A 23,599-nucleotide genomic window follows, 5' to 3' on the forward strand; every position below is an offset into this window, starting at 1 on the left:
AAATCTAAACTGTTGTGTTACTGTCTTTGGATCAAGCTTCACATACTGTTTACGATTGAGGGTTGATATGGTGCATACCAGAAGAAAAGAACAATCTATTACGTACATATGGAACACTACCACTTCGGATAGAGGCCACCTTTGATGAGGAAAAGCACAACAGTGAATGAAGTTCCATTAATTTTTCACATATAGACAAGATGCAGCAGAATATAAACATTAAACAAACTCAACAAAATAACGTAGCGAAAACAAATTACGTAAACAAATATCATACCATAACCGACGAGGCAACTAAAGATAACCGGAGTTGTGACAATATATATTAACATAGTTCCAAATAAAATCAAATTCCATAAAAAAAGTAAAGAAACATACAGTCGGTAGTAATCTCAGTCACAAATGTTCTCCTAACAAAATTATATCATAGAAACAAAAACCAAAACCGCCTCTTTTTGCAATGAATGCTAAGCCAATACGAATTCTAGCAACATTTAGTGATCACCCTCAGTCTCCCTTCCTCCTGAAGGAGCATCCCTCGGTAAGTCTAGCACGCCCTCCCGTCGGCTGACACAATACCGTCTGACAGTTCCCACACACCACAACGGTTTGCGAATGGCTGAAAACAGTAGTTCTGCATTCACAACACACCCATAAATTGCAAAACCAATAACCCAGCTAATTACAAAATGAAAAAAACAAAAAAAACAAAACGAAGAGACCCAGCAGATAACAAATTACAGAACTCACATGTTGAAACAGCCTTGGCACTTCACGTCCTGCATTAACAAGATGGAACAATTAGAGAAAAGATAACTCGAAAGGTTAAAGCAAAAGATGGAAGAAATCAACCCACAAAACCAAATAATCGAGGAACAGAAAATTGAAATATTATATAAATAAATGAAAATGTATACAAAATAGTAATTAGTTTCAGGCAATCTACGAATTTGGATATGTATGATTACCATAAAGAATGAGTTCGGTGATTGCACAAGACGCTTGAGCTTGTGCCTCCTCTTCTCAAGCTCGGCCGGAGGGTTGAGCAAATCAATATCGTTGGGAAGAACCTAACACCATTAAAACCTCTCTCAAAAGGTTATAACCAACTAAAATCTAAAATATGTAAAAAGATAGAAAGCTGTAAAACCTAATGAAAACACAGATGCAGAGAATAGAGAACAAATAACGATCTGTAAAGAATAAACGGAACCCAGAACCGAACAACCAAGATCGTAGCAAACAAGGTACGGACACTTCCAGGTATCAGATTGAACTCACCATTTTGGCGGAAACCCTAGCAGAACCAGAAACCCTAGATAAGCCTCCGAACAGCGAGAGATGTTGCAGGCTTGCAGCTAGTAGACGAATGGGAGAGGGACTGAAATAAACATGGTACTTATAAGGAAGATTTAAATAATTGTTAGCCATTGGATGAATAAGTTGTCGATCGTGGCCTTTCGTTCGGAACCCTCTCAAGGCTCTACTCTAGGGAGGTAGGGATGGGTGCTTTTCCGGTTATACCATAAGATAATATCCATTACCAATTACATCCTCCAAATGCAGCCGGCCATGTCAGCGGTTCTGTTTAAGGCCCAACCCGTTCTTTAAAAAAACCGCTGATTCGAACGGTGGAACCGTCAAACCGTTCGACCCGGGTAACAGTTCGCGGGTTGTATAAAACCAAAATAATAGAAAACCCTTTATCCTTTCTCTTTCGTTTTCCCTCCATCTTCCCTCTGCAACTCTGATCTTCTTTCATCTTTTTCACTTTTTTTTATGTTTTTTTTTTCTCTGTCAATCCCATTGTCCCTTAGTCACCAAACCGACTCTTCTTATCTTCTTCTCCTCTTTAATCATCTTGGGTGGTGGTGAAATACGAACAAATGGCGACCAACCTCCGCTGCAACCACTGTCTTGAGTCTTGAGCAAAGAGTTGTTGCAGGCATTCAGCGGTGAACGGAATCAGCGAGGCATCGGCCAAAATCGAAAAGAAAAAACATTCAGGTACTTATCAGAAATTTACGTTTTTTTTTTTTTTTTGAGTTTTCTCATACATTTGTTTGAACCATTCGTCTTTTTCTTCATGTTTGAATGTTTGATTTATAACTTATTACAATTCCTTGATTCTCTGACTAAACGGAGAATCAACTAGTTGATTTGGTTAAACGAGATTCACTACATAATTAACAGATATTGGGAAAAAATATATATTGTTCTTTTAAAGTTTCTTTGGTTTAAAGTCACTATTTGATTTATAACTTGTTACAATTCCTTGATTCTCTGACTAAACGAGATTCACTATTTGATTTGATTTAAAGTCTCTTTGGTTTTCCTGAACTAAAATCTTCAAGTTAAACCAAGGGTTTTTGCAAATAGAAGACATAGGTATTTTTGTGTCAAATGATATTTTGAAATTTTGAAGAATAATGAAAGATAAAATAAACATTTCATTGTTTCTGTTAAGATATGATTAATCAATTTGGGAAAACCCAGGGATGCTTTAAGCATTTTACCCAATAAATAAAGGGTCTGTGCTTTGGTAGTATGCATGAAAAATGATTAAATAGACCCTATTCTTTTGGATCTTTCCTCAATTTGATTTACCTGGCTGTTCTGTTCCTTAGGTCAAAGAGAGCTGAGATGTCTTACGATGATGTGGAAATCGAAGATATGGAGTGGGAGGAAGAGCTTCAGGCCTTCACGTATCCATGCCCATGTGGAGATTTGTTTCAAATCACCAAAGAGGAGCTGAGATTGGGGGAAGAGATTGCTCGATGTCCTAGCTGTTCACTTTACATCAACGTCAAATATAACATTGAAGATTTCACTGGGGACTCCGGTCAAAATACCAAGAAGAATCTCGAGCCTTCAAAGCAACAACTTATTGCCGTTGCTTAGATATTTCAGGTTAGAGTTCTGAGTTATGGTTTTGTTTTGTTTTCCTTTTTTTTTTTTTTGGGGGGGGGGGGGGGTAGGGGATATGCTTTATAATACATTATTGGTATACCACTATTTAGTGGCTCATCAAGAACATATATACACGTTTTGTAATCCTTAATCCTTTTTTTTCTACCAGGGTTGTAATCTATATTTGTGAAATTGAGGTTTAATTGAATAATTGCTTATATGAGGATTGAGTTTCGGTTTCCCAGTTCACAATTATCTTGTGCGTCAATTTGTTATTGGCTTTTGGGGCATTATTGTTCAGGCTAATATATGGATTCTTTATTCAAACTTGCTAGAAGGAAGATGGATGTGTGAGCACTGCGATATCTTATGGTAATCCCTCCAGAAAAGGTTAAAAAACTAATAAATGAAAGCAAAAGGAGGGAAAAGGCAAAGAAAGTACCAAAAGAAACAAGTAAAAGGAGCAAGGTGCCAACCAGCTTGTTGGTAAGGTCTCCTGCTGGTCGTAGCGGAGACCTTGGATCAAATTCCACCTGCACCTGGGTTGGGGGATGGAGAGAGAGGGCCTTTTCTTCACTCTTTTCCACCCCTTCCCCAAGCTCTTCTAAACTTAAATTAGAAAATTGGAAGTAGGGTTTCCCTTGCTTTAAGATGTTTATGGTAGTTCTATATTGATATTGTTGATTATAAGTCAGTAATCATCATTAATTGGATATATTTATGGGCATTTGGTTGCTCAGATTACTTTGTTAAAATCGGGATCATTCACTCATGCATTTGAAGCCCTCAAAGGATGCAATTTGTGAATTCCTTTTCAAAATGAAATCTTCACTGTGTTGAAACATTTCGATAAACAGCTCGAAGTAGTAATTTTGTAGGTTTATTTAGATTCTAACTATTCATTCATCCTGTAACTATTGATGCATATTCTAAGTTGTGTACTTAAGGTAATGAAATGTGGAGAACTGGAGATTGATACAAAATAGTTTTTTTTTTTTTCTGTATATACATTATTGTAAGATGATATTCATACGGGACTGTAATCATCATTGTATTAGACCTAGTTTCTGAAAGCACTCCTCATATTGGTAGTATTGTATGTTTTCAATTGTTTCTATGATATGCATAGGGATTACCTTATGTAAGAAAGAGATGCTCATGACCTTGATGTCTTACATGTGGCAGCTCAGTTGGTGACTCAGAAGGAGAATGCCATTCATTGTTTCTGTCTATCATAACCCTCTCCTTTCCTTATCCTGTCATGAAGCTCAGCAGAGCCATTTCGTGTCTATTTAGCATCAACAGTTGCTCAATGACTCCAACAAAGCGACCCTTGAAGAATTTAATCATCAGGCAATATGTGAAGGAGCTCCATACGTACCACATTAGAGATGAAAGTTACAGTGGCCCAGTTCAACAACGCTTGCTCTCTCTCTTACTCAAACAGCCAACGAGATGCCAGTGTCTCCAAATCCATTCTCAGTTTATCACAACTGGGTTACACCAATGTAAAATCGATAATACAGGGATGATGATCTGGAATATGTTGCTTAGAGAGTACTCATTGGATAATTTCCCTGAGGAAGCTTTGGAACTCTATAAACAAATGAAAGAAACTTTGGCATCTTCTTATTCTTCAAGCTTGGCTGATAGCTTCACCTATTCTTTCCTGCTCAAGGCATGTGCTAGCTCACACCAACCCATCAAGGGAAATCAAGTGCACGCTCACATTTTCAAAGTGGGCTTTGGATTTCATCTATACGTGCAGACAGCTTTGGTGAATATGTATAGCATTTGTGGTTGTTTGGGTGAGGCGAAAAGAGTGTTCTATGAAATGCCTGAAAGGAACTCGGTCAGTTGGAATTCCATGATCACCGGTTTAACAAATTGGGGTGAACTGAATATGGCTCAGGCACTGTTTGATGATATGCCAAACCGAACAGTTGTCTCATGGACTGTTATGATTGATGGGTATACCCGGATGAACAGGCCCCTGGAATCTCTCATTTATTTTTGCAAAATGCTGGTAGAAGATGGAATAAAACCAAATGAAATAACAATCTTAGCAATCTTCCCTGCAATTTCAAATCTCGGGTTACTTGAATTTTGTCAATCAATTCATGCTTACAGTGAGAAAAATGGGTTCATGGCATCTGAAATTCGCATTACAAATTCACTTATAGATGCATATGCAAAGTGTGGGTGTATAGAGAGTGCATTCAGAGTGTTTGAGGAGGTCTCAACTGAACGAAGAAGTTTAGTATCTTGGACATCAATCATTTCTGTGTTTGCAATGCATGGGATGGCAGAAGAAGCAGTGAAATGGTTTGAGGAGATGGAGAAGATAGGTTTGCGTCCAAACCGGATCACTTTCTTGGGTGTTTTGAATGCATGCAGCCATGGAGGATTGGTAAATGAAGGGCTCAAGTTTTTCTACAAAATGGTTAGTGAGTATGGAGTTGTTCCTGATATCAAGCACTATGGGTGCTTAATAGACATGTTGGGGAGGGCAGGGAGGTTAGATGAAGCAGAGAAGATGGTTTTGAAGGTGCCCAAAGATGTTATCAATGTGGTGGTTTGGAGGATTCTTTTGGGTGCTTGTAGTTTTCATGGGAATGTGGATATGGGTGAGAGAGTGATGAGAAAGATATTAGAGATGGAGAGAGGCTATGGGGGGGACTATGTGTTATTATCTAACATATTTTCTAGTGTTGGAAGATACGAGGATGCCGAGAGGGTCAGGAGATTGATGGATGAGAGGAATGCCTTCAAAATTCCTGGTCTAAGTTTAATCTGATTTAATATGCATGCTCTTATCTTTATTTTGTTTTCCAGCAAATATATCATTACACAATGGAAATACTATTTGAAGTCTAATGGGTTTGTGGTCACTTCTAAATCCCAATTGAACAGCTTGATGACATGCGGCCACTACCTCACTAGAGAAGGGGCAATGATGTAGCAGTAAATGAGTTACTGATTCAGGGGATGCATCACATAATGAGTAGGCATCCGAAATTAGGTGGTGAATTTTGGCCAAGACAAACTTTTCCACGTTTTTTTTCTAAAAAGAGAAAGTTTGAACAGCCAATATCATCATTTCATGAGGAGAAGTCCAATATGAGATGGTTTGTGAAGTTGGTGTGGCCTGGAAGTGAGGAAAATAACATCCAAAGAGCCTGATTGCCTGGATTTGCTACATGATTTCTTTATATGACACAGAAATAGGTACCTTTATCTTGAGGAAGGCAGGAGAATCCTCAAAGTAAAACATGATCTATTGGAATAAAAACTCCAAGTCAGGTTTTACCAGGAAGATCAAATAAAAACAAGGCCACATATTAAATAAAAACAAGTCAGGTCTTAGAAATCGGGTTTTGAAGGTTCTTAAAACTCCAAGTCAAAGATTGAAGACCCTCTCTGATATCTGGTTTGGTTCATGAAAAGTTGTGTTAAAGCATTTTCTTGGGACATATCGAACTAAATATGCCTGTGGCATAAATGAGCTTTCTGGGGAAGTGGTTTTATACAAGGATTTTTAGAGTTCTCATGGACTAATGCATTTTGTAACTAGGTGCTCAGTTTTATTTAAATGCCACACTAGGGAAGTGGAAGAATTGGCAAATATATGGCTATATAGTCAAAGGAATTTTCAAAACTTTTATTGAAAAATTTCAGCAGCTTGATACATCACTGGCGTCTATATTTGGCATTAATGGGTGGGCATGGATCTTTGGCCCCCAAGTGTTGATGGAAATATTACTTCGCAGTTTGCACCAACTGTTGATCCAACTTTATGTGGACAATGGACATGCTTTTGATTACCTAGCTTTTGTTTTCAGTCAGTACCTGCCTTTGCACCAATTGTCAACTGTATAAACTGACCCCTGGGGTCAGAAGGCTTTTTCAAACTGTCTGGGTGGCAATAAATACTAAATCTAATTGGGAGGTGAGTTCTTAAAATCTGTCTGACAGATCAATTTTGCCCAACTTCTGGAGTTTGGCAACTTGAGCTGTGCTACCCTGACAGCATTCGAACCCAACCTAAAAGAGGGTTGGGTTGGACTGAGTTGAAGATTGGAAAGTCACATAGGACCAAGCTCATTAAGTCGATTTCTGGGTTATCTTCTGGAAGCAATTCGTGACTTCGTGTAGATCTTATGTTTCATGCACTAACCCTTGAGGTTGTTTGTATTTAAAATGAAACATAATATATTAATATATCAAGCTCCTTGCAATACAATTAACCAATTAGAACGTTCTCCAATAGCGCTGGAATTTGCTAAATGCATGAATTTCCAGATTGCCATTGCTACAGCTATTTCATAATGAGAAATCGATTTTACACGGTACATGCTTCTGGGTTTGCTTGCCTTGATGGGGGGGGGGGGGGGGGGGGGGGAGGTTGGTAAGAATTGATATCCCACCTGTACATGCTTATGGGAGCACCAAAACCGTGTATAATCAGAAAAATCTTGCATCTTGATGAGGTCAAAATAATATGCACAAATTATTGTACAGGGTGTGCGCTCTGATTGCTTGCCTTTGTTTCCTTGTGATGATCACAGCCAAATGCAATCTCTGTAAATTCAAACAGAGAAGCCCAACATCTGGACAATATATGTCCATAATTTTGGGTTTCATTTTTCCTTCTCTTCCCAACTTCTATCAGGTTGGAGACTAGCTAGGAGGTGAGATTTCTTCATCCTCTCCTATAAAACCAGCAGGACTATAATCATATAAAGTGGGGTACTCGGTGGGTTCAGGAGCTACAGTTGTTGCTGTTGTATGTTCAAGGTTATCATTTACGCTTTTCTTGGGTCTCTTTGGCCTTCTGAGATTCTGATTTTGCAAGCTTGTGGCCCTGACGGGATCATCCCACTCATAGTCCAATGAGTTGGGTTCATTAATCTCTGTATGAGAATCACTGTTCTTGGGAGCCCTCCGTGCTTTTGGGGGAGCATGCTTGTCCAAGCTGTCTTTTCTCTGCAAACAAAGCATTTTAGTGTAAATAAAGCTGAGATCTGCAATTTAATAGGTAGCTAAAATCCAATTTTTCTTTAAGATGTGATTTGCTTATTTTTGTGACATTACACAATAATTTAAATAAACATGGCAAATATGGTAGTCATAGGTGAAACAACCAACCAATATTTTCAGCAAGGTATGGGAATCTGCTTAGAAATTGTTTCTGTGGACATTTAAAAGTCTCTACCTCCCTTGGACATTCCATCTATCATGGATGCACTCATGCACAATACATGTAGGAATATGGCATCAATTAAGGATTCTAATATAATTCAAACCATATTGATATTCGATAATGTGCTTGTGTGAAGGAAATGTTGCTATTAATGATGTACAGTCGCATCACATGCTTGGTGTAGATTTATGATACAAAGAGACGTAAGTAAAACTTGGATGGTCAGAATGACCCACCACGTATTGGATGTATGAAACACAAAAGAACGAAGAGACCAAATGATAATTTTCAACCAAGAACCATGGTAGTCAAAGAAACAAGGATTGGTCCGGAGTTACCATGCAAAAAGGTAACGGGAATTCAGAGAACATGATGTCATAGCCAAGGTGGTATCTCACAAATAGATGATACTAATAAGCATGCCAACCCAAAAGAAAAATGTGCATGTAAATAGATGATGTCATAGCCATGGTAGTAGCTCATGGGATGATAAGGAACATCTAGATCATCAAACTCAGAGTTTGGCACTTGGTATTGTATCAATTTACCACCAGGTCCATGACCTTGGCATACAGTCAGTCTTTCCTTATTCACTTATTTATTTTGAAGTAAGGTACTAAGGTTTAATTGAACATACCTTTTTATTACTAGTCTTGACACCCTCTAGATCCAAAGTGGGTCCACATCCAGCACTCTGTGATCCAATGTTTGTGAAATCTTCCAAAGATGCATCCCCTTCTGCATCTAGATGTATGGCCTTAGTTCCACATTTCTTCTGCAGATCCTTACCCTAATGGAACAAACACAACTAAAATGGAATGATCTTATGAAGTTTAAATTCTCTGAATTGCAACTGGGGCCCCTACCTATAGCTCAGAAAAGATAATGGAAAAACATGCTAAATAGGAATAATCAAAGTGGATTTAATAGAATACAATTAAACAACAAAACTAAGTTTAAAAGTTAAGAAGTGACAATTTAGATCCTACCTGTGCTGGAGCCTCTCTCAATTTTCGCTCCAACTGAGCATCATCAAGAAGTAAAGAAACAACATCTTCAGGTGTCAACAGGTCACCTTGAACATGGCCACCAGTCATAACCAACTGTTGCACAGCATTTTTCTGACTTGCTCTTTGCAGAATCTTCTCTTCAACCGTCTCCTTACAAATCAACCTATACACAGTGACCTGCATAGGATAATATATCCTCTTCAGTTGTAGAAAGTAGTCATCTAAAAACTCCATACACATGAAAGAAACCCAAAAATATGTAAATACATGCACATACATAGAATAAATACTAGAAATACCAACAGCAAATATGAGCAGCATATATTTTAAGGTTTTAGGGTTTTTGTTTGAACTCATTTAAAGGATTAAAAAATTTACAAACAAGATGAGAAAGAAGAGGTTTACTCCAGTAGAACATTGTACATGCATTACTTTATTATTAATTATTTATGGAGCAAATAATTTTATTTTTCTCACCCAATTGAAAGCTGATAATTTAGAGAGAAGAACTACGTTCTAACAACTAAGTCAAATTTCTTGGTTGGCTATGATGCCCAGACACAGATGTGGAAAAGGGCACAGATATGGTAAACAGAGATAAGACTCACCACTGACAAACCTGAACATGGATTAATGGATGGATACAGGTGCAGGTATCCCATGTAATATGCTTATATCATGGATGCAGTTGAGTTGCTCCATTGCAACCTGGGTGACCGGGGTTCAATTTTTTTTTTTTATAGGAAATGGTAACTTTCATTGATGATTTTAAATAAAATTACAAATTTACAACCAACAGGATGGGTGGAAACATCAGAACAAAAACCTTACAAACAAGCCCAAAACAAAACCTCCCTAGTAACTCCTTGCTTAGCTAAAGTGTCAGCCAACCAGGGTTCAAATCTTGGAAACAGCTTCTCTGTATGTGCAGGGGTAAGGCGGCGTACACCTGTCCCTCCCCAGACCCCACATTGGTGGGAGCCTAAAAGTCAAATTTTGTTACGAAAATTCCCACGGTCTTTCATAGTTCTTTAATAATATGTTATCTATGACCAATCAGGCCAACCTATATTTGACAAACTGACAAACCCCTAAACCAAGGGGAACTACAAAAACTGTTTGTGTACAATCAAGACCCACCAATACAACAGAACTAGACAATCTCGTCCACTTTCAAATGATTTATTTTTAAGTTTCATGCACTGGAGGTGGGGCCTCTTGAAGTCCACAAGTACTGAAGTAGTTGTCAACATCACAAGGTTGCTCCATAGAAGTAGTGAGTAGTGAAATGACAAGGAACATAAGCAAATGATGAATGAAAGATGGGTGAACCATCAAGCAAATAAGACTGTCCTGTTAGATCCAAGGTATGACAAAAGAAAGATTGACTAACCTCCTTGGTTTGACCTAGACGATGGGCTCTATCCATTGCTTGTAGATCCAGAGTAGGATTCCAATCACTTTCATAGAAGATTACGGTGTCAGCAGCTGTCAAGTTAATACCCAATCCACCAGCTCTGGTACTTAATAGGAATACAAAAATGTCACTCCTACAGCAATAGAGAAGTCACTTTTGGTCATCTCAAATTTGTATGCTTTGACACTTGTTGAGAAAAAAAAAAAGACGAAAAAAGGGTTCAGAGTAACAATACCCACCGATGTTGGAAATCTCTGACCATGTCTCGACGATCCATGATAGTGGAAGAACCATCAAGTCGAAGATACCGGTATTTCCTATAATTCATATAATCCTGCAAATAAATATATGACATTAACACCAAAACAAACTCCAGGAAAACAGAGGCAGGCTTAAGAAATGAGAATGGAACTATTTGTTTTTTTTTTTTTTTTTTTTTTTGAGAAGAAGGTATTGTATTGAACTTGACAAAAAGTACAAGTGTCAAGTATGCTCCATGTACAGCCAGAAACTATGAAGGGAAGCCACCCAAAAAATCTTGGCTCTCCCAACTAAATACAAAAAATCAGACTGTGGCATTAATTAAACAGAGTGCTATCTCAAAAAACTGATGATGTAGGATGTCTTTGAACAGATTGTTGGCAGATAACCAAGAATGCAAAGTAGCCACAGCCCTAGCCACCACATTATCTATAGGGGGCAGACCATTTTCTTCAGGCTTTGGGCATGCCAAACAGCCAAAGGCAGTGGAGCATTAAGGGGTTCTTGGACTGAGTTAGAGCATAGACCTTGTGAAAGAAAAGTGGTCACACAATACAATTGTCCCAGGAAACTAACATATTCCCAGTATACAAACCATAAAGCATCACTTCCTCTCCCACCGAAGTACTCTTTAGGCTTGTTGGTTAAAAAATGTAACCCTTATCCACCAACCTAAGCCATTTATAAAAAGACTAGCAAAGCTGACATAGGTAAATAGGGAATCAAGCCACATAATTAACTCCCAGATGTAAAAACACCATTAGCTATTTTTGCAGGACATGTCCACATTGAACTCTCAAGTAAATTACGTCCATTACTGTCAGCACCCAAAAAGTGGACACTTGCCCCCTCTTGCAAATCCTCTTTTAGACACCTTGCACGACTAATCCGACACCCCCTAGGGACTCCATGTATGCTAAAACCCTCGCCTGTCAAGTTTCATCTCAATGCTCCGCCATTTAACCCTTGATCAAAGCAAAATTCCTTCTTAGCTGTCTTCATTGTTCAAGAACCAGGATCTCGTAAATCCCCTAGATGCAGACCTCTTCAGACCCATTTGACCCCACTAACGAGTTTGGAACCCTTGAAAACCTCACCCCACCAAATTTCACATAAAAACTCCATTCCTAGCCTTCAAACCAAGCAAGATTCTATTTCGCAAGTTGTCATTTGTTTGCACAACCCTCTCATGATATAGCATCAACACAACAATCCTCCTTAAGTAAATCCTTACCACTCAAAAGCTGCTTACCCTTGGATCGGAATATTCCCTTGTTACAGCTTGTGTTCGAACCCCCTCCAAAACTTCAAAATAACCAGCACACCCTTCACACATCTTCCTTCCCAGAATCACCCCCAAATTTACCTCATTTTGACCTTTTTACCCCTACAAACCATCAAAATACCCCCACACCTTTCTTCCCAAAATACCCCCAAACTTACACATTTTGGACCTTCTTACCTCTGAAAACCCTCAAAATACCCAAAATGGCCTCACAACACCTTCCTAGAATACCCTCAAACCCACACTTTCGGACTATCTTACCCCTGAAAACTCTCAAAATACCTGGAATACCCTTCATACCCAGAAATTCTCTTCTTTTGGACCTTTCTACCCCTACAAGCATAAAAAATGCCTAAACTACCCCTGCTTGAACCCTATAAATAGAGGATGGTGGGAGGGACCCAAGGCATGAAATCAGCCTAGAAAACAGGCCCTCCCCCTCATTCAAATTTTCTTGCCACATCAGCTGAATCTAATTTTTTTTTTATTTTAAAATCCTTTCCTTTTTACCCAAAAAAAGGAAAGGAGAGAGTTTTCTATTTCGGGCCTCTCTCTTCTTCGTTCTTCCCAGAAATGGCAAGGGAGAAAGAGCTCGGTGTTGCAGAGAAGGGTGGTCGCCGTTAACCAGATTCGACCACTCCAGTTGCGGCTCTTCCACCTTTAACCAACACTGCTCACGATCTCTGGCGCTCGGATTCTGGTGTGCTAGAAGCTCCCAAGTCTGGCGTCTCAAGAGAAGTTCAGAGTTCCTTTCGAAACCCTTAGTGTTCACGGCGGGGTTCTTCTGAAAAATCAAAAGTTCCTTTCGAAACCTTTGGTGGTATTCACGGCGTTGTCCTTCTGAAATCTCTTGGGTGAAGCACTTTCTGTGAATCCTCTATGCACAAAGGTAAGCTCCATTCGTTCTCTTTCATTTCTCTTTATTTTATTTTTCCTGTTATCGCCTGAAATGAATTGCCAGGATGGTTTGGGGCAATAGACACCAAGGTTCCCGTTCTCCCCAAGTAGGCTATTGACTTCAGGAAAGGTGTGACGGGAAATTACCAGTACCACCCCATTCACTGAAGCTCAGTATGAAGGAGAATGGAGCCCTGGTCTCAATGAACTCCCGAGCCTGTAATTCTGGAATCCGAACTCACCCCATTCTCTGCCCTCCCCTTTCTTAAGACATTGAACGGTAGATGTTCTGGTGCCAAGAGAAGCATGAAGGGGGGAACCCCCAGTATTGCACACTCATTGGCTTCCAACGCGAACAATTAGAAATAGGTGAGGAGAGAAAATGGTACCCTGAGTTCAATTAGCTTCTGCAGTTGAATTTTAAGACATAAATCTTATGAAAAAAAAAAAAGGAAAAACAGTGGCTAGAAGCCGAGTAAACCATTACTGAATGTAGCAGTACATGTTTTTCTTATGCCATTTAGGACCTTTTCCTCACTGTCAAATCTTTTGTTAAGAGGTCTGTTGCCTGCTCGCATGGCATTTCGACTCAGAGGAAGCGGCATTCGCACTAACAAGGGAGAGGGGTGCCTAACACCTTCCCTCTCTCCATCCCAACTTACCTGGATTGCCTTATCCTGATGATTGAGTCACCATAATCAAAAGCTATTTTACTAAGAAATAACATAATCATGTCTAACTACATGCTCCTGGTTAACACGACCATGAATGTTGAACTTCCAAACTTCAAACATGTCATGGACTCCCCATTTTTTATGTATTCATATCAAACAAATATTTCTCAGGGAATTTATCAGTCACTTTAGCTATCATTATTGTGGACAAAATTCTATTTCAGGTAAAAGTTGATCGACCATGGTACGGTAGTTATTATTAGCAAGTTGCTTACCTTGACCTACCCAATCAGTAATGCAAAGACAGGTTATCCATTTCTAGATGAGATACTCACACAGCTTTAACCAACTATGCTTACCATGGCCTCTACGGTCCCCCTCATGAGGAGAGGAAACACAAAAATAAAAAGGACTAAAAACGGTGATAAAAAAAGGTTCAATGATTCAACTGTGTCAAGTGTCACTAGCAGTACATGCATGAGTGCAACTCAAGGTAAAGTTGATAATGGATGTGACAGTGACTTGGCCAGATTGAGGCCAATTCTATAGTTTGTAGTGCCACAACATGACTAGGAAAATAGAAAAAAACTACAAATACCTCAAGAATATTCAACATCTTTGTCATTTGTGCAAACAACAGCACACGATGATTCTCAGCTCGCAGGCGCTTCAATAAAATATCCAGTGTTTGAAGTTTCCCAGAATCCTGAATAGAGGTAAAGCCACAATCTTAATAAAACAAAGCTTTCATATATAAAAAACAAGACAAGCTGGCAATAGAAAAGAGGAAATAGCTTTACTGTAAGCATCTTTGCAGAGTCAAAGCTTCGCATAGGAGGAGAAGATCCAAATATTTTGTATGTGAGCTGAAGAATAGGTTGTTCAACAGGTACTTCAGAATCAATTACTTGTATCAAATGATGAGGAGGACCATTGGGCATTCTAGGTCCATTACACTCTGATGTACGTGCAAAACCAAAGAAAAGCCTCTTAACCCATGGGTGGTGTAGTTCTTCTACCATTTTGTATGCAAAGTTTCTATTGGAGCAGTGAACATTAATCTGTCAAGAAGAGAAGTATGAGTCATAAAGATAGTTGATGATCAATCTGTTCCTGCAGTAAATGAAAAAATAAATCAAGCTTACAGGGGGAGCTCTGACTCGTGGGATGAAAACATATGTTGAATGAAGGAGCCCGGTATTGAATACAAGCCTGTCCTGATGACAGACAATTAAGGCTTCATATGGGGCATGGCCAGGACCAGTTGCAATCTTCCTTCTAAGCAAACTAGACTTACATCTAGATGGCATCAGTAACATCCTTGTAACAGCTCTCACTGTCCCCCTCTCAAGGTGACCATATTCAGAATCATCAGCCTCAGATTCCATGAAATCCAAGATTTCATCTAAAAACTGTCTGTTCCAAACCATAATGGAATATAACAGCCTTTCCATGAAGGAACCTTTTGCAAGAAAAACAACCTCCCCTGGTGACAAACCCATCAAGTGCGTAAAACCAAATGTTCCGCTTTTAAGAGGATAAGACTCATCTGATATTTTATCTTGTGGGAGCACAGACTGATAAACATTCTCTGGAGAGAATATATTGAAAAGCTTCTGAAATAGTTCTTGTTGAACACCATGACCGAAGATTGAACAAGGCATTTCAGAACTTTCAATTGTTTCTTGGTGAACCAACTTCGGAACCTAAAGAAAAAAAAAATGGTCCACCATGATCAACTCAGGAAGTATGAAAGAATATCCATATGCAATGGTCACAAAGGACAACTTGAAGGAAGTACCTTATATGTTATTGGATTCCAACCCCCTGCATAATGTATGTCCTCCAATTCCCCAAAGGGAGGAGGCAGAAGAGAATTTGGGATCATACCAAAGTACAGGTATGTGGTCCCCTCATTCCTTTCAAACAACTCTGGGTGGTTGCACACCTACCAGAACATACATAAATTAAAAAAAAAAAAAAAAAAACACTGTTTGTATTCAACATGGAAGGGAACATTACAGACAGATTGACAACAAAGGAAAGCCACTCTTTTGTGCAAATATCTACTAAAAGAACAGATAGGAAGCCAGAGCAAGACCAAGGTACCTTCCTCAGCTGGATAACAATATTCATCAGATTGAGAATTTTCTTTTCATTGAGATGCCCTCGGCTTCCGTCAAACAACTCAGCAAGAGATATCTTATTCTTTATAGCTTGATAAAATGCTTGCTGTCTAGAACTCAACTTACAATGCACTGTGATCTCTGTTTTTCCAGTCATCTCTGTTATCACATCTTTTTTTACTCGCCGCAACATAAAGGGCTTAAGAACTGCATGCTGTCAAAAGAATAAGAAGCAACAAATCAGGCAGGAATCAATTGCATAAGGTAACTTAACCAATACCCCAGGTAAAAAAGGATCTTTTAGGCATGTGATATTATCCCTTGATATTGAGTCATTCAACTTCTCAAGCAATATTCTCAGTGAAATTATCAGAACTGAAAACCTCCACTCACCAGTCTGTTGAGTTGGTGTTCGTTCAAGGTTCCTCCATGTTCTGCATGATTTTCAATGCTGATAATATACAAGGACAAAGAATGAGTAATGGAACCTTGACAGTTATAATGCTTACAAGAATTAAAGGATTAAAAAACAAACTGGCAACAGACAATATACCCTTTTGAAAACCACTCGTTGAACTGCTCATGGCTGTCAAATAAGGTAGGCATTATAAAATGAAGAAGGGACCACAGTTCCGCCATGTTATTCTGTATGGGTGTACCAGTCAGAAGCAAGCGATTTCTACAATTGAAACTGAGCAATGTCTTCCACCTTATACTGCAAAACCAATATATTCATCACAACCATCAAGAACATAGGAAATCATGGAGTAAGGGTTATATTTAATGCATATAATGGCAAAGAATTGATGATTGTGATTGGACGTACTTACTAGATTGGAACCTAACTAATTCTTACCTGTGAATAATTTGCTCATTAACATGTAATAAGTTTACTGTGCATACTAACACATAGAGCTAAATAAAACTCATATTTAGATAATAATAAGAACCTGATTAAATTTTAAGTATCAACAAAAAAGAAACAAATCCTGCACCAAGACAATCAGGTGAAATTTATCTGCTAATGCACTATAGAAAGGTTATGAAATTAAAATAATCAGAAGCACATCAATCTGGAAGATGAAGTTAAACCTGTTTGAACTTTTAATAGCCTGGGCTTCGTCTAAAACCATATATTGCCATTTCACACGCCGGAAATACTTCTCGTCGGATACCAGCAGTTGGTAGCTGGTAATCAATACGTGGAATGTGGACTCCCTATAGGGAAAAATAAGAGAAAAGATGAAATAACAATAAATATATTTTCCACAAGAAAAGGTACGGTGTATCAGGAGCCAATGTTCTGAAAAGCCTCCCAACTTTGGAACTGAAAGCATCCTTGTTGTACAGCATAAATTGTATAACCGTATAGGGGCATATTTTCTATACATTCACAGGCACATCTCCTGCTTCTTCTAATAAATAACTTACTTTTTCCCTAAAAATACATCCAGGAAAGCCTTTTCTATATCTTCAAATTTTGTTCCAAATATGAAAATCATGTGGTTATCCAGAAAGAAGGTGAAAAGAACATTGCTCAGGCAGAAAATTACCTTCTATACAGATGCTTTGGGTTGATGTTTTTCCTCAGAATCACCCTTTCATTAATTCCACCCCAGTATGGAAGTGCTTTCAAGTCAGGACAGAAACGACTAATTTCATCGGCCCAATTGTTCAAGACAGAAGCAGGTGCAACAACAAGAAATGGTCCCCATATGTTTTTCTCCTATACAGAACAGAATTTCCAGGTAAATACAAAAGAGCAATTTTTCCCCTTTTTTGGATAAGCAAAGGATCACAATAATCAAGCAAACACTATTTAATGAAGTATCAACTACCTCAGCTAAATGACCCAAGAATGCCATGGCTTGGATGGTCTTTCCCAAACCCATCTCATCAGCAAGTATACCATTCAAACCCTGAAGCACAAAAAGAGAAATTCCAAAGTTAAAACCAAAAACCATGTAAGGTAGATGAAAAGAAAGTTTATTTAGAAATCACCTACAACCTGCTCATAACAATTAACAAGCCACTGCAGGCCCTTTAGCTGATATTCTTTAAGGCAACCTTTAAACATTTCTGGTGTTTGCACCAATGACATAACAGGCATAGTTGAGCTGAGAGGATGGATAGTAAATTTTAAAGTCATAATCAGGCCAATTTGGGGAAAATTTATTATTAGCAAGAGAAAAGACACTCACGGATGAAGGAGATCTATATTGCTAGATCCTGAAATTGAGGTATCCTTTGGAGGGCCTTCAATATCAGCTGCTTGGCGCAGCTTTAGACATTCACTGTCAAATGCACTTGTTATTTTTCTCTGCTGGAAGACTGCTTGTTGAGCGGCTCTAAGTGCCTCCTTTTTTAATTCAGCCTCCTCAGGATCTTCTTCCTCTCCAAGTTTAATTTCTGCAGAGCCCAAAGCTGCTTCTTGGTCATTCAATTCTCCATCACCCATGGGTAAAGCTTCTGATGGGTGTGAAATTGACTTATTTTGCATGAAATGACTATACAGCTCTGTTTGTGACAATAAGAAATTGAATCTCTGCTGTTGTCTCTTTGCTTCACGGAGCTCCTCTTCACGTTTCAAAGCTTCTGCAGCTTCTCTTTCCTCCTTCTTCCTCAGTTCTGCCTGCAAGCAAATGGCAGGGAAAGTGTAATGCACCTTATCAAATTATTCCAATCAAGTTCTTTATTATCTTACATATTCTTATTTAAAACCCCAAAGAATTCCATGTATAAATTATTTATATCAAACAGATGACAGAGAGGAAATAAGATATTCAAAACAAAACAATCATTTATTTTCTTGTTTGCAAATATATTTATGTACAAATACAGGAGGCCTGTGAAATGCATCAGAGTTTAGTTAGCAACCAACCTCTCTGCCTATTACTCTGTCCAAACGAGAGAGTTTTAGTTTTTCAAAAATAAACTTTTGCAGATGCTGTTACCTCTAGACATAAAGAGATTATAAAAATCAAATCACCCCCCCCCCCCCCTGTTCACAAATTTATAAGGTTTTACTGCATTATTAATTCTCTAGATACCTTTTATTCCATGCTAGTATAGGCACATAAGCAACAGAACAATGAGTCATTTAAGATTACCAAACTACTTTACAACATGTTGAATGTTGAAATTATAATTTATAATACCAACTCAAAGCCAGATTATCTAATTAACATGTCACATCTGTTTAGTGCCCCTAAACAGCCTAGTAATCAGATGCCAAGCCTGCTTGGTAAAGATCAAATGGGGGTATTCCAGATTTTAGACTTTGTCAGTAGAAATGCAGCTCAGCCATTAAATGGTTCAGATTGATGAAGTCAACTGTGCATATGACTCAGTATCTAGCACTCAAGAGGATGATGTGACCCAAATGTTGAAATAAGCCCGTAGTAGGACCCAGATCTTACCAATTTAACAAGTTGGCATCTTAAAACTTTTTGGAGTCTCAACCAGCTAAGCCCGTTTCCAAGTATTGGTAACACTTCCTAGTAGCACACTAAATGCACCTTGAGATAAATGTGGTATTGTACTTCAAATTTAGATCTTGAGCCTCCAAGTGCACAGAGCTCCCTAATCTATAAAGATTTAGGGTCTAAGAAAGATGATTACATTAAGGTCCAATATGCATATACACATATATTGACCATTACTATTAATTATTAAACATTTTTTTGTCTTGTGATTCTTGTTCTTGGGAGAGAATCCATACAGTAACCATGCTGAACCAAAAACACATTATGTCAAAACATGACCTATGAAATTCCACAAAGAAGAATAATTGCACCTGCTCCTTATCCACTCTTTTCCAGAACACCATCATATCTCTAGCCAGTTTTCTAGTTCGGTTTGTTGCTCCCCTCATCAGTTTAAATGACCTACTCACCTTCAATTTCACCTGGTAACAAGTATCAACTGTCAGTGGTTTTCCAAGCACTAGACAAATTATAAACAACTTTGGTGACAATTATAAATAGAGTGCCAATAAAACTCTACATGCCTCTCTTTGACAGGTTTCAGAACACCTCTTGGCATCAGCTAGCTGCTTCCTGTGGAAATTTGAGAAAATTTTGTGATATTTTGGTATGTCTCTTCTCACAATGTTTACCCAAACCTTCCCAATCTTCTCGAACTCTTCTTTCACAATCATGGTTGGATCTTTCTTCATTGTTTGCTTCTTTGGTAGGCTGCGTTCAATGATCTATTCCCCAAAGTGATAAAACTGAATAAGAAAATAACAACAAAGGAAATAAGATCCAAATAGCTATAGTTCAAGCCAAATACTGACCTCATATGTGTCTCCTTTCTCCAAAACCTTCACATAGTAAACCTGCAAGGTACCTGCCTCAGACATAATTGACCGTTGTATTCCTCCAACTGCCCCCTCTGGGATGGAAGATGAATCCAACCCAATATTAGATACTTGAAGATTGAACTTTTGGACAGAATTAGAAGCAGGTAAGGCTTTTAATCTTGCCTGAAGTGATTCATACTGGGGCTGCAGCTCACCAATTCCTGCCCGCCTTTGAGGCCCAAATCTTCCATCAGAGGCTACTATTACAGCTAAGGAGCCCAAATCCAGTGTACCCTTTAAGTAATACTCCTCCACCTGAATGTCTGAAAAGCTTGGCAAGTTCAAGGAAGCTGCCAGTATATCATAAGTTGGAGGAATCCTATAAGCGATCCCTTCCCCAAGATCCAAATAAGCAGAATCAGCAGATGAAGAAAACCTATCAGTCCCATATTCTGATGTGAGTTCATAGTAACTTCCAGTCTTACGAGGATTAATGTCATTAAGATAATCTGATGGGGTTTCCATCCCATGCGGCACTCTATCCTCAGCACCCAACTTCTGACCCTTGAAACCAAGATTACGCTTCAGAACTGGCATTCCCATTTGGATGGATGCTGGACGAGAGGAGTCTTTGAACCTACCCCTCCTGTACTTTTGAATGTGTTCCCCAAGCATTGATCGGTACCACTCCTCTGAAATGTGTCTCCCGTACTCCCTGTCTTCCTCCTCATCGTCACTGCGGTCAGCGCCTCTCCTACTTGAAGAATTTGAACCAGCCTCAGCCTCAATTGCCCGCCTGTTCTTCTTCCTTCGTCCCAACTCAGAGGATCTCTTTAACAAACTCCCATTCATATGGTCCCTCATGGTTCCTCTACCTGTTCAAACCAACAATGTACATATAAGTTAAAATTGTCTACTCAACGGTGGGTACTAATGATGAAAGAAAAGGCAGGAATTTGCAAATTATGAATGTGTCTTCAGGCCTAGAACCCAAATGAACAACTCTGATTGTGACTCAAAATCTCAGAACGAAAATCCAAAATAGAACAAAAAAAATAGAAAAACAACATTTTAGAATTAATAGTGCCTACCTTGGCTACCTCTGGTCTCTTTCTGACTACTATTCCCATAATTATCAAAATCATCATCTTGTTGGGGAAATTGAAAGTTCATCAAATACCACAATACAGCAATCCAAAAACAAAAAACCAAGAATAGAAATACATAACGTAAACCACAAATTAAACCCTACTTTTTCACAAACTCGTCACGCCCCAAAGACAAAGCTCCCCCTCTCCCCATAAATACCTTGTTCGGATTAAAAAACAAGTAGAACCCATTTGAGAATACCAAAAACCCATCACTAACCTCGAGGTTAAACAGATTAGAGTACGACAAATTCCTTCTTCGAGTGTCGCTTGTGCTCCATCAATTAGGGTTGCGGCCTCTGCAAAAGCAACCCTAAAAACCAAAACCTTAATTGCCGACGGAACATAGAATGTGATATTCTTGAACTTGTTTAGGAAAGAAAAAGGAGAGCTTTCAGGAAAAAGAACATGTGAAACCGCATGGCGCTGTGCGTCTGCGCATGATGAGCAAGAGTAGAAGAAGTAAAGGAAGAGGAGAGAGAGAAAGAGACGAATTGAAGAGACAGACGGTGAACAGGAAAGCATCTCGAATGTGCTAGTGTGCGCTGCTGGGTTATGTTCCTTAACGTGTACTACGTGTTTCATTCGTTCGATAGCCAATTGCCCAATTCGCCACCGAGCTCCACTTCTGTCTCGGTCTCAGACACAGAAACACAGCTTCATTCGAAATACTTCTCCGATACGATACGGCTATGATCTATCATGAGAGGTGGGTCCTCATTAGTTTCAGGATGAAAGAAGTGTACCAATTCAAAAATCCAGACCGTTAAAACTGGTGGGGACTTGCAGAAAATTAGACGTACACAATAATATTAACTTCTGATCTACGTACAGAGCTGAAAAAGTCAAAACTGGTAAGATCAGGGGGCAAAAAAAAGCTGGGAAATTTTCCTACAGAAACTAACCTATTTTAAGTATTTTGTTTCAGAGCTTAATGGTGTATAATGTTCATTTTATTTTTCAGACAACTAATGGTGTATAATGTTCATGGAATCGAGTTGCAGGAGCACCAACAACTTGAATTCGCCATGACCATACCTATTGGTAATTGGTTTATAGAAGCTACTATTTTATTATTCAAGTGCTTACCAGAAAACAAAGTTCTTGTTTTGCTACAAAATTATTTTTTTTTTCCTTTTCTTCTGAAAGTATTCGCAAGGAAAAAAAGAAGAAAGAACCGTAACTAAATACATCAAACTAGAAATTTTACCTACTTCTCTGCAAATACAGCTGAAAAGCAGGAGGAAAGGAAGGGTTGTAATTGGGCATTCTCAAACGTCCATGGGAGAACTGGATTATAACTTCAGAATGTGTTTTAATGCCTATGGCAATATTCTGGATGGAAAGTGTTGAATTCTATGGAAAATCATTTTTTTCCTTGTTTCTTTAACATGTCATTACAGGGAAATAATCTTTTTCCTTGTAATTGCAGAGAAATAACTGTCTTAAAACAATTAACTGAATTCCTCTTTCATTTGTTCATAGGTAAATAAAGATTCATTTCTCTTTCATTTGTTCATAGGTAAATAAAGATTGCATACAAACTGGTTGAGCTAAGACCCGTCTCAGACCAATACTTAATAAGCTTGCCCAGTTTGGGTTCAGTGTTAGGCTCAGCTCGGGTGGAGTACAAATATAAATATATAGAGTGCAAAATCTTGTATTTTATATGTATTTATACTGTGCATATTTATATTTATACTCTTTTTAAATTGAGCCTTAATACGTTATCAGAGCTGCAAATGGATGGAATTGAATTGGATTGTAATCGGATATTATTAAATAGTATTAATAAAATAAACTTTCTCTCAGAAACTAAATTAAACTAAAAATAATTTTCATTCTTCTTTTATGCTTCCCGGGCTCCTACAAGATTATGCTCTGTTTTGGACAAAGATACATATAACTCGGTTTTTTAATGGTTATTTATTTATTTTACTTTTCTCTCCAATAAAAGGTAGATAAAAAGGATATGGGTAAAAGTAATAAAAAATTATTTAATTTATCTAAGATCATAGCTAGCGAGGGAGAGCCCTGCCAGCCGAGTCAAGAACTAAACACATGCAACAGGTCTCAGGGATGGTAAGCGCTCCACATTGCCTTGTTCAAGCCAGTATGCAGCCACATTACCTTTGTGATGGGTGTGATTGTAGGAGATCTCTGATATAGAAGAACACTTATGTTTGGTTTGAAGGAAAAACGTAAGGATTGGAAGGGAAAGCTAGGGAAATCTTTACAAACACAGTTAATGGTTTTGGAATCCTTCGGAAGAGATAGGCACTTCCACGGGGGATTGATTTGCTCCTTCAGCATTGATGTAGGCGCACATGGCAGGCTCTATGGTGCGTGGACACGTGACATCCAC

The 23,599-nt window shown here is 38.5% G+C and overlaps 3 protein-coding genes across 6 annotated transcripts; 1 reads left to right on the plus strand and 2 right to left on the minus strand.

The window, feature by feature from the left end:
• Window positions 1-295: 295 nt before the first annotated feature.
• LOC104613446 (small ribosomal subunit protein eS27y-like) lies at window positions 296-1,446 on the minus strand. The gene is made up of 4 exons (XM_010281268.3): window positions 1,282-1,446; window positions 969-1,070; window positions 751-779; window positions 296-634 (listed from the first exon to the last, which is right to left on the minus strand). The coding sequence occupies exons 1-4, from the start codon at window positions 1,429-1,431 to the stop codon at window positions 508-510; spliced, it is 408 nt and encodes a 135-aa protein (XP_010279570.1). The 5' UTR covers window positions 1,432-1,446; the 3' UTR covers window positions 296-507.
• Window positions 1,447-1,705: 259 nt separating this feature from the next.
• Window positions 1,706-5,809, plus strand: LOC104613448 (Pentatricopeptide repeat (PPR) superfamily protein). Of its 2 annotated transcripts, XM_088891577.1 has the most exons (3): window positions 1,706-2,007; window positions 2,628-2,910; window positions 4,096-5,809. In XM_088891577.1, the coding sequence occupies exon 3, from the start codon at window positions 4,172-4,174 to the stop codon at window positions 5,705-5,707; it is 1,536 nt and encodes a 511-aa protein (XP_088747703.1). In that variant the 5' UTR covers window positions 1,706-2,007; window positions 2,628-2,910; window positions 4,096-4,171; the 3' UTR covers window positions 5,708-5,809. The 2 variants fall into 2 exon arrangements, with proteins under 2 accessions (XP_088747703.1, XP_019056033.1); XM_019200488.2 differs by lacking the exon at window positions 1,706-2,007 and having other exon boundaries at window positions 2,771-2,910; window positions 4,101-5,809.
• A 1,286-nt stretch (window positions 5,810-7,095) lies between these two features.
• Window positions 7,096-21,677, minus strand: LOC104613449 (chromatin-remodeling ATPase INO80-like). Of its 3 annotated transcripts, none has more exons than XM_010281271.3 (21): window positions 21,455-21,677; window positions 20,081-20,961; window positions 19,793-19,993; window positions 19,580-19,690; window positions 17,985-18,415; window positions 17,792-17,900; window positions 17,622-17,702; window positions 17,337-17,509; window positions 16,876-17,001; window positions 16,337-16,498; window positions 16,177-16,234; window positions 15,767-15,997; window positions 15,459-15,605; window positions 14,803-15,363; window positions 14,458-14,718; window positions 14,256-14,363; window positions 10,780-10,874; window positions 10,517-10,673; window positions 9,103-9,300; window positions 8,751-8,903; window positions 7,096-7,896 (listed from the first exon to the last, which is right to left on the minus strand). In XM_010281271.3, exons 2-21 carry the CDS (start codon window positions 20,948-20,950, stop codon window positions 7,591-7,593), a joined length of 4,539 nt encoding a protein of 1,512 aa, XP_010279573.1. In that variant the 5' UTR covers window positions 20,951-20,961; window positions 21,455-21,677; the 3' UTR covers window positions 7,096-7,590. The 3 variants fall into 3 exon arrangements, with proteins under 3 accessions (XP_010279573.1, XP_010279572.1, XP_010279574.1); XM_010281270.3 differs by lacking the exon at window positions 21,455-21,677 and adding an exon at window positions 21,178-21,332; XM_010281272.3 differs by lacking the exons at window positions 7,096-7,896; window positions 21,455-21,677 and adding an exon at window positions 21,178-21,336 and having other exon boundaries at window positions 8,751-8,921.
• Between the last annotated feature and the right edge of the window lie 1,922 nt (window positions 21,678-23,599).

This window comes from Nelumbo nucifera, chromosome 7 (genome assembly GCF_055504915.1).
Source record: "Nelumbo nucifera cultivar China Antique chromosome 7, China Antique-T2T, whole genome shotgun sequence".
NCBI lineage: Eukaryota > Viridiplantae > Streptophyta > Magnoliopsida > Proteales > Nelumbonaceae > Nelumbo > Nelumbo nucifera.